Raw genomic sequence first — 11,590 nt, forward strand, 5'->3', positions numbered from 1 at the left:
CCTAATTCGGTTGGAAATGCATTGCTACCATCATTGTTTAAGAAGTATCCGTAATTCTATGATCAAACCATTTCGTGGTCCAAGGGCCGCTGATACAGTATCACAGAAGTTCCTGATAAGGACACATTTTCTGGTTCAAACCCAACAAAGCCCGCCCAATCGGTTTTCCATTCATTACTTATAGAACAGCACCAGGATTTCCCTGGCTATGGAAGAGAGTTGTTTATGTTTCCAAATATTGATTGGACTGTCCTAGACCATCTGAACAAAATATGTAAATTCTTAAATGAAGTGATGTCCCCGTGAAAGCGCATCGCAACAAATACTTTTAATACTTCATTCATCGCATGCACTGTATTTTGTAAAAGCAGGAGCAGAGATGTCACTAAGGATCATAGTATTGAGAGACCAATGATTTGCTGTGTTCAGAAAGCACTACAGCTGGGCGAAATGTTACTTCAGAGGTGACGATCACATGGGGTGTTAGCTGGTGCTTTCAGTCAAGCCATCATTAGTTTATAATAGGGACATCTGAAAAGTTAGCATCTCTGTGTTGTCGTACAGTAACTTTGGCTCAAACGCAACAATGAGAGATGTCCTTGGATCAAGGTTGTGCATAACTCCCCGCCCACGCCCCCCACCCCCCATGCAAAGAACTGGATAAAGCGTAGTGCCATGGGAGGAGAGCGAGGTGGTGGTGAGATTCAAGAGACAAGTTGAAAGAGGAAGAGGGATAAGAGGCAGATTATGTATTGAAGGGAAGGAATGTGATTGAAGAACGAGGAATGGAGAAGGATCAGGTTTGTCCTCTCTGTTGAATGGGAGATGAGGCACAAGGGCAGGACTTCATGCTGTCTTGTGCGCCTGTTCGCTGTGACCGGTATGCAGTAGGTCGGATATAAATGGAGCTCTCCTCCCAAACCTACATTAACTCTGATTAGTATCATGTTCCTCATGAAAGCCGGCTAATTTGTCATGCAATGTGTTGCAAAGACAATTGTACTGTACTGTATACGTTTGGTCAAGTCTATATCTTTGACAAAAACAATGAAAATGTATGTGACCCAAGGCACTCTTTAGGGATTATTATTTAAGTTATATTGTATTAAGAGTGCAGAGTATGATAGGATTGAGTACAACAGGCGGTGACATCACCTGGCACCAAAGATCAGCCAATAGCAGATGGTGAGTTCAGTACTCTACTTTTCACCAGCATCAGGCTTCACCACAGATTTGGGTTTGGGGTTTAGTTCCTCTTTAATGATTCTATGAGCCATATAAAACTCATTTTGACTCCATCTATGAACTTGAAAAAAAATACATAACACATCTCATTTAGCATCACATTCTTACAGTTCATTCTCTGATTAAAAAAGCAAAGTTATGCTACACACAAAACAGGATAAACAAAATCTAAATTGTAAACCATCAAAATGTGGCACTTTCTCAATAGGGCTTCTGGTTCAACCCTGTAACAATTTTCAGAAATCTCGGTATTCCATGGTAATGTAAATGATATGTCACAAAATAACATGTTATTCTGAATTTTTCTGTGACTTTGAAATATGTCCAGTATGAACCCATTCTAGGTCCACTGAATTGTTCCCTTCCGTGGGCTAAAAATACTGAAAGTGGGGAGGTGTGCACAGCTAGACATGGGCTCATGTACTCTATTTTGCAATCAGCACACGGGAAGCAGTGACAAAGGAATTCAGTACCGTTGATGTCCATGTTGCAACGTGTGACACAGGTATAGATGGATAATATGAAGTGTCCACATGAAGTCTGTTAAACTAACATGTTTGTACAATCAGCGCCACGCATCCCCTTTATATAACAACCTAAGGTAAATCCACTTTCATCGGTTTGGTCATGGGTGCAGGGTATTTCAATCGATCAATACGCAACTGGTGTATGTAGACAAGGCGTCCAAGATTGTTTGATTGGTTAAAAACATACTGCAGTAGATGGCAGTGCGATGTTTTCTGTGTTTTTTTCTGTTTTTCCTATTCCCCCATGACCTGTTTTGGCCTCTTCAGTTGTGTGTAGCAAGTGTGAGCAGTCTGTCTTCTTCTCCAAATAGAAAGAAGTAGCCATGCAACGTCCTCTGTTTGTCTTCATTTTATCACTTTTTTCAGTCTGGCTCCTGCTGTCCTCTTTCACTGGTTCGCACCCACCACACATGCTTCCTTATCATTCAAAATCAAAAAGTAGGTAAAACACTGATGCCTTTCATCGCAGCCGTGGCTCAGATGAAAGTGTGTCAAAGAACGGCACCAGAAGAAGCTTGTTCCCTTATTGTTTGTGTAAAGCAGAGATTGTCCAAGAGTTAAGTCACTGACAGTGTCGGTCCGATCGTGAATGGCGGGAATATAGCTAGATATTACGACTGGATCTGTATCAGTGTGGAACTCTTGGGTTCAGCCCGTTGTCCTGAGGCTGCCTGTATTTTCTCAGTCCTCTGTCTTGTCTCTTCTACACAGTCTGGAAGGCCTTGGTTTGGGCAGGGATCATAACAGGGGTGGCCCCCATACGGGCCAGGTTCCCGGGGCTCAGTTTGGGGGGTGGGCTGGGCTTAGAGTTGGAGGTAGACGTGGAGGTGGGTGGGATGCGGGGCTCAGGGGTCTTGGGGACGCCCTGGGTGTAGGCAGGGGGAGACTGAGGGAAGGCAGGGGCTTGGCAGTTCTCCTTGAGGGCCGCCACGGCCGGAACGCAGGCTCGTTGGCCCCGGGGTGCCATGTTGTGCACCATGGACTGGGTGGAGGAGGTGCCCGAGCGAGAGCTGCCAGAGCGGGATGAGGAGAGGGAGTTGGGCTTCACCAGCTTGGCTTTGGGGGCCTCCGCATCCTCCCTGAAACAAACACAAAAGGAAGTTTCCTCACTTCAAAGAATACCCTCAATGTACCAACATAACATTCACTAAATGCAACTACATACAACTACTACTACTACTGCTACTACTACCACTACTATTGCTGATACTTCTGCTGCTACTACTATTAATGACTACTACTGGTCACATTTTATTTGGAAAATCCAATGTTGATACTCAACTTCCTATTTAAGTTACTATAATGTGTCACAAAAATGTCTACTGAGTTTCAAGTGATACTTCTGGGCTATTTCTGGGCTAGGGTTAATCTTAGGGTTGGGGTTAATGTTAGAAATAGGGTCAGGTTAGGGTTGGGTTTAGGTTTAAAAAATACATCACATAAAAATGAATACATGTAATAAAATAAAATACAATAGAAAACACCAGAAGTATACACAAGATTAAAAAAGTTGGCAATATAAAACACAGTTAGGGTTAGGGTTACAACATAAAATCAAAAGTGCCTTTTAAGAAGTGATTTAAAAGATGGTAATGAAGTCGCAGCCCAGGTTCCTCAGGCCGTTCCACAGTTCCTGTTGGTAAATTCACCTTTAGTCTTGAGTCTAGACTAAGGGACAGTCAGAATCAATCCCCTTTAGTCTTGAGTTTAGACTAAGGGACACAATCAGTCACCTTTAATCACGAGTCGAGTCTGATGGACAGTCAGAATCAATCACCTTTAGTCTTGAGTCTAGACTGCAGTAGAGTCTGTGTTTGTGTGTGTGTTCACTGCTTAGCTAATTCTCCATACGGAAACGGTGCAGAAGTGCCTGTCTGGTTTCCATCCCTCATCTTTGCCCTCATCCTTGCTCCGCTACATTATTGATAGCCAGCCGTCCCCAGGAGCCTACATAATTCATCCTGACGCTTGCAAATCGGCAACAGTATGAATGCTGGAGTATCGTGCAAAAAAAAAAACTGCTGTTGTAACAAATAGTGGCAGCATTTCAGGCCATAATTTAGGGTATGGCAGCTATAGGAACCGTCTCTGAGGGGTAAAAGTGTCGTTGGATTTCTACTGTTGGAGCATTGTTGGGGGCAGAGGGTGGAGTCGCACAGTTACACTATATGCTTCAAGTGTACTTTGATGGTGTTAGTGCTATTTGAGTGGGCATTGTGGCTCAAGGAAGCAAGGACTAATGGTTTAAGCTGGTATAAAGAAAGAAACATTGCCAGTTCCCATTTTTATCACTTTGTTGCTGTATATCATGAGATGGTGAGAGTTGTCCTGATTGTTATGTGTGGTTATGATCCATATAGAATGTCTTCAATCGATTCTATACCTGATTTCATTTGGAGTCTCCTCTTCTTCATATTTCTTCATCTCCTTCTTGCGGAACACCAGCCAGATGATGAGGATGATGAGGAGGACACCAAAGGACACACCAACCACCGCCCCTGCTACCACACCCATTCCCCTTACATCTGCACACACACACACACACACACACACACACACACACACACACACACACACACACACACACACACATTGAAATAGTATCTGTATGTGCTGTAGATCAGGCAAACAATGTGAATCGCGCACAGATATAAACAAGGCCTACGCTATATGCATCAGAGTTTCCACAAGTTGTACCTCATGACCCAACAAATCTTCCTTGAGTTGTTTACGGCTGCTTTGTTTGTTAACTTCCAGCCTTCATAGTTCTCAAGGCTCAGCGTTGTGTAACTTGTGGTGAACTCTCATGGGAGCAACAGACGTTTATGGCAGCAGAGAAATAAGTAATGTCACTTGCAGCCTATGGGGAGCTGGCAATTGATGGATCCGATCAATAATCACAGTAGAGGGTTTTATTACTCTGGGAGTCCCGCAGGTCCCATGAACATTTTTGCACAGGTTGTCTTGTGCCATATTGCGGGTGGTAGCCGATGGATATATGAGAGTGCTGTGCGACTGCTCTGATAGACAAAAGAGCCTAATTAAACATGGGCAAGCATGGATTTCAGTGGTCTTTACCAGATGTAACATAGAGTAAGCCACCTCCATCTTCCTCGCATTTAATTTTCTAATAAGCTATGGTGTAGATGTAGATTGAGAAATGCATATCTATGATTGATGTTTCTCACATCTCATTTAATAAGGCACAATAAAGACTTGCTTTCCAATTCTGCTGTTGAGTGAGGCAGGCATACATGTATTTGCTGCCCCAATCAATCTGTCAGACGTTACTTTGGTTTGTCAAGGTAAATCATGGGTTGGTTAGCAATTATAGGCCTCCAGGCAGGTGTGTGATGATCATGGGTGGGGCGGACATTTCAGCTGGTGTGGGAAAAGAACTGGCGGGAGCAAGCGGCCACAGGATGTTGACGGATCCGTCTTCCTATAATTACACAAACAGCTTTGAAATCAAAAGCTGCGTATATTCAGGCTCCAGGGTTTGGGGCGGGGTTAGGGCCGTCCACTCACAGTGCATCTTGACCTCCACTGTGCAGCTCTCCTCTCCCACGTCGTTGCTGGCCGTGCATTTGTAGACGCCGGCGCTGTCCTTGGTCAAGTTCCTCAACGTCACAATCTCTGGGTTTTTCAAATCTGATAGTACAGAAGAAAAGGAAAGGGGACATGAAACATTATTCACAAGTAAAATGTTAAACTGTGGTGTAAAATGGACATTTCAATACTACTTCAATAGAGTTCTGAAAGATTCTCTTCAATATTGAATTTTAGAAACGTGCGATACTTTCAAGAAATGTTTTCTGAAGGCTGACATGGGATTTCAACATCACCTCCAGGGGGCGTATATGGATTGGAATAGTTAAAAGACGAAGACGAAAAAAGAAGAATTGGAACAGACAGAGCCTCATTCTATCTCTTGACAGTGGACTGCAGCAGTCAGCACAAAACAACACAGTCAAACAGATGAAAACATGGCAACAGCATCAAACAGCCCACAGTCTTGAACTGAATCCCAGCCCACCTAAACTGGTTGATAAAACTGGTGCCAGGAGTGAAATATGGAACTATTTCACTTTCAGAGCCGATAAATGACACCCAACTGAAAAATCAAAACCCCCAAATTGCTACAAAGCTCTCCAAGTCAAGCAGGGTAACACATTGCTTGAAGGTTTTTCTTGCTGTGGTATCTTAGTAGTATCACATTTTTAGATATTAAACTTTCTATTGGTATCAAAGTCGAAATCCTGGTATCGTGACAACACTAACAGACACGTACACACACACACAGTGTCTCAGCAGGCTTACCTATAAGGGCTAGTGGAGGCAGCTTTCCAACGTATTTGCCCTTGTCCAGTACCCTCTCCCATTTGTAGCGGATGGGATCAGAGCCATCAGCAGACTTGCAGCTCATCTTCACATCGCCGCCCTCCAACAGTTTGCCCTCCATCCAGCACCGCGGCTTGGATGGCTTCACTGCAGAAACATAATCAGGCACAAACACAGACGTCCTTGTATGTTCCTTCCACACACACCCCATACAGTAGATTGCACTATTACACTCCTTGCGTAGATTCATGTCCGGGTTTGTGGGGTTTTTATCAGCACAACCCCTCCTTTTGAGAAGTGTATCATACAGTAATAGCAACTGTATCAGAAAAAGTACCACCTCCTCTGCTGTTTTACTCTCTTCCTGGCATAAACTAAATATGAAAAAACTGCTTTACTATTGCAAACATTGCATTAACAAATTATGTTACAGGGTGTAATAGAGCATCAGGAACACATACAAATTTCCCAAAACTGTTTCTCTTAAACTACAGTTCTGCAGACAAGCAGTTTGGCTTTCTTTGATGCCCTGTCGTGTCTTAAAAGTGGTGCATTGGATTTGCTCAGAGGCACGGACACCCAATAGCATATGCATTAAATGTGCAACCTTCAATTAGCATAATGATTTCATTGGCTGTCACCTGCGCCACTGCTCAAAATAGGCTGATGGTAATCTGACTCTGACACAGCAATTACTGCCACCGTAAATTCCCGAATCACATCTAATTAACGGGAAGCAGATTTTACGCAGTCGGCCGCAGTTATGGTTGAGTTTCATGACAAACCCCCACGGTGTTTTTTCAACCTTTAAACTGAGTTGAGCAGGCTGTAAGAGTGACAGGGCAAAGAAATAGCTTAGGTAGTGCATAAAAGACAGTGGAAGGTCTACTAGAAAGTGTGAGTAAAGCCAAAATTATGTCTTATTCTACAAGTGGCATTATGTCTACAGAGAGAGTGAGAGTGAGGCTCAGTATGCAACTGGCGCACTTGACATCTAGTATGAGCAAGAAAACTTTACTTTACTTAACCATTATGCAAGACCCGGAGATCAGTGTGGTGGAGCAGAGAGTGGGAGTGCACTGCTGTAACAACTGATTCAATGTACTTATGTGTGGAAATCCAGCTGCCTCTGGGAAATGGAGTGTGTTCAGTAGACTAGAAGATGAAGCAGTGCATTATTCAGAAACCGGTGCTATAAACCACTGGGGTTCATTTATGCCAGTGATGTATTGGATGGTAATGTTGTGTTTGTTCTTAAACCTGTGGAGGATAGCAGTACATCAATGATGTATCCAATTCTGTGAGAACAACAATGGAATAAGGTAAGCAAGCTCAGTATTTGGCTTCAAGCTTGCTAATGTTAGCTAGCATATTTGCTTCAATCAGGGATATGCAGAAATACTTATTCCTATGTCCTTCACACGTGTAAATTAGGCAATAAAGTAATATTCTTCTAGAACAGGGGTCGGCAACCTTAGGCATGCATGCCATCATTGGCACGTGGTAGCTTAACCAGTGGCACACTAGCAATAAGTGTGCAAGAGAGTTTTTTGGAAATGTTGAAGTGCCCTCTCATCCGCATGCCAAATTACCTCTTTCACAGCCATTGGCAGTTGCGTGGCCTGTTATTTATGGTAGTTTGATTGATTTTTTTCCCCACCCACATTCCGCGAAGACCTGCCCTACTCTGCTTCTGATTGGCTAGTACTTGTTGCCTTCTTGCGGGTGTGAAAAAAAATAACGCTGCCGGAGCGGGCTCGGTAGACGATGGCAGGTCCTCTAGCTAAGAAAGCTAAAGTAAAGGTTCGGGCATTCCAGCCCTCGTGGACAGAAGAGTGGGGTTTTGTGTTTCAGAAGGACCGTGCTGTGTGTACTTTATGTCTTGAAAATGTTGTTTGCCGAACGTCAAGTGTTAAACGCCATTTTGAGACCAAACACGAGAAAACTTTCAAGGATGAGGCAGACAAGGCTGAATCCATCAAACGTGCCGTGTCCAGGTATGGGAAGCAAGCTAACACCCTCAAAGTCTTTGCCACTGCTAAAAATCATGCTACCGAAGCAAGCTACCGCATTGCTCATTGCATTGCGAAAACGTGGAAAGCCATTAACTGACGGCGAATATATTAAGGAAGCTTTCCTCTGTAGCTCAGAGGTTTTGTTTGATGGCTTAACAAACAAAGAGACAATAAAATCAAGAATAAAAGACATTCCCATGTCAGCCAGAAGTGTTGAACGACGCATCGAAGAAATGGCAGAAAACGTTTGAGCGCAGCAGACAGCTGGTTTGAAAGAAGCCATGGTATTTAGCATCGCACTTGATGAGAGCGTGGATGTGAATGACATACCACATTTGACAGTCATGGCAAGATACTGTGATTTGACTGTAAGGGAGGAGCTCTGCTGCTTAAAACCAATGCCTGAAACAACAAAAGGTGAGGATGTTACAGGTACCGGCGTCGGTACCTCAATTTACCTCAATTTACCTCAATGTTGAAAGATACTGTAATTGTACTAATAATTGTACTATTTTTTTTCAAAGGCCTGTTTGAGGCCGTTTTATAGAACGTTCTCTTTGTGGCCGCATGTGGCTGCCATTTACATGAAAATGATGGAAAGTAAAAAAATGGAAAAAAAAATGTTTTTAAAGAGCTGTCTTAAAGTGTGTTTTTGTGCTTCACCGCTAAAACATTGTATTTATATGTAATTTTTTATTCACATTTTATCAACCTTGACAACATGTAGTGCTCATTCCAGATGGGGGAGCTGTGAAAAGCATAGTTAACTGTTGATAAGTGCATAATAAAGGATTTATTAACCTTAATAAGGCATTGTTCTCGCTTTAGATCCGGTAGCTGCAAAAAGCTTAAGTTAACTGCTAATAAGTGCATAGTTAACTGCTAATAAATGAATAATAAAGTATTTATTAACCTTAATAAAGCGACAAAAAAGCTTAGTAAAGGTTTAACAACGACATAATAGGTAAGTTAGTAAGACTCAATAAATGTGTTTGTAATGCTATTATAAACAATTATAAGAAACTCAGAAGGGTCTTTTTAACGTTCTTAAGCAGTCTATAAATTGTTAAGTTTCTTATAAGTGCTTATAAATGTGTTATAATCTAACAATAAACGTGTTTATGATGCTATTATTAACACTTATATAGTCTTATTAACATATGATAGTGTTAATAAGCACCTTATAAGGACTTATAAGGGCCTTATTACCTATTAATTAACGCTTATTACAAGGACCTTAATATAAAGCGTTACCATGTATGGCTATTAAGTCTACTTTACACAAGACTAAGCAAGCTATGTTTTAAGTAAAACGTTTTTTTTAAATGGGGAGCATCATCCTCCCTATGGCCCAGCAATCCCCGATCAAACAAATACAAAATCCTTTGAAGAATTTACAGGAAAGACATTCTTATTGTATTTCAGCCCTATTTGAACAGATATGTATGGCATGACAAGACTGCCAGAAAGGTGCAGAAGAACCTCTGATTTTCAAACAAATTTTGGTGTTTCAAAACATTCAATTTGATGGGATTCTAAAAATACCACATTATGTTGCAAAACTTCAGTGTAGCATTCTTGTCCCACAAAACACTCACCAAGCAAGTATGTTGGGGCACTGCGTGTTTTTTAACACCACCAAGATGAGGTGTTGGACTATCTTTCGTGCCAAGAGTTTTGGGGTTTCATGACACTTCTTGTTATACAGTGTCCTCAATGAGCCCTCTCTCTATCTCCGGTTTCTTACGTACCAAACCCCAAGGGTCCAGCAGCCACTTACCCAGCACGATGAGGCTGATGGTGCTCCAGTGGTATTTTCCACCATTCTTGACTTTGCAGCTGTACTCCCCAGAGTCTATCAGCGACAAGTCACTGATTAGCAGAGAGGCGTCACCCTTTAAGTATTCTCCTGCAAAGGCCACCCGGCCCCGCTCTGCTTCATTGGGGTCGTACACCCGTCCAGCAAAATAGGTGATCACCTGGTAGGAAAGAGGAATAGGTGGGTGGGTGTGTTGGTGGAGTTGGGTGGGGGTAAACAAGGTAGACAACGTACTATTGTGTTACAATTTCAAGTTACCATGTGATCATGATTTAAAAGCATTATTTAGACATATTAATATTACATTGCACTCTCTTTTGTACAATCCCTGTCTCATTTGTCTTAAAAATCCTTCTTTAATCCATTTTCTCCCTTTCATCTACATGATTTAAGTAGATTTAATAGGTGGAATCAATAATGGGTCATAGCTTTCACGTGGATTTGCTTTAATAATTTTGTTCATGTTGTATAATTCTTATAATTTACCTCATGCATATCATCCTATTTAGTATAAATACCTCATGGTACACTGGTCCAATGCAATATTGGACACTCACTGCACCTCCTCTGCAGCTATGTTGTGTGCCATGCTACCCAAACACACGTGTATATAGTGTATACTGAATGTATATTTGTAGAGTGATATACAGTATATATAGTCTACAGTCTATGATGTTTTACAGTCTATGATATGTTTTCAGCAGATTTCCTGTCAAATCTGAACTGGTGGCACAATAATACAGTGTAGAGGCTGGTAGAGGCTACCAAACTTCTCGACTGTGGTCTTGTTTGTTTACCATAACCAGATTAGTACCTCAAATGTGACATGTAAATGAGGGGAAAAAGATTACGTCACTATGAATATCAGCTCTATGAGTTGTAAATTTGGTGTGTGCTGCCATGAATAAGCATTTGCCCTCACATGGGGAGACACTTACCACTCTCTGCCTGTTGGTAGGCTTGAGCAACAGCCACTCAATGTCCAGCGTTGGGGCGTCGCCCGCCCAGAACTGATGGTGGCAGGGCAACGTGGCATTGTCTCCAACAACCCTCTTCATCTCTGTCTGGGCACATGTCATCAGCACACCCAGCAGGACTGCACGTAGAAAGACAGACAGGTCAAAGATAGGTCAAGAATCTCATGTTAAATATGGAATGGAGTTATTCAGTTCCAGGTATTAGTCAGACCCTTACGTGTTACAAGATAAACAGAGATAAAGGCGGTAAGAGGTTTTCATTTCACAACGAAAATAAAACAAAACTCATGGACATTTTTGCTACAAGCGGCGAAATGAGCTTGTAGGTCCCAGGCATTTCACATTCCAATTCTAACACTTTGTGGAGGATTTGCCTTGGGCAATTTACAGTACTACCTCCACATTTGGCAGTTAAGAGTGCAAAGCGCTCCACATTCTTTTTCCCTAGCACATTCATTATAGCGAATTACCAAATGTTAACACACTCACTCACTTTACATAGGCCAGTTAGATAACTACTGGAACCAATACAGTCTATTGATGCCTTCAATTGCTGTTGTAAATTCGTCATTTTGAGTTGTGGGAACATGAACGACACAACAAAGTGGTAAATACAACTGGTAGAGTCAGAATTTCCTGTGATATTCAAATGTAGGGTATGATGTT

General features: G+C 42.1%; 1 protein-coding gene across 1 annotated transcript; it reads right to left on the reverse strand.

Moving 5' to 3' along the window:
• Positions 1-2,475: 2,475 nt before the first annotated feature.
• Positions 2,476-11,071, reverse strand: LOC139931376 (CXADR-like membrane protein; the record flags this gene model as incomplete). Its single annotated transcript, XM_071924866.2, has 6 exons — positions 2,476-2,851; positions 4,156-4,297; positions 5,301-5,423; positions 6,093-6,260; positions 9,909-10,107; positions 10,886-11,071. Coding segments are annotated over 6 exons (1,194 nt in total), but the record flags the coding sequence as incomplete, so codon positions are not given.
• Between the last annotated feature and the right edge of the window lie 519 nt (positions 11,072-11,590).

Source organism: Centroberyx gerrardi, chromosome 11 (assembly GCF_048128805.1).
Source record: "Centroberyx gerrardi isolate f3 chromosome 11, fCenGer3.hap1.cur.20231027, whole genome shotgun sequence".
Lineage (NCBI taxonomy): Eukaryota > Metazoa > Chordata > Actinopteri > Beryciformes > Berycidae > Centroberyx > Centroberyx gerrardi.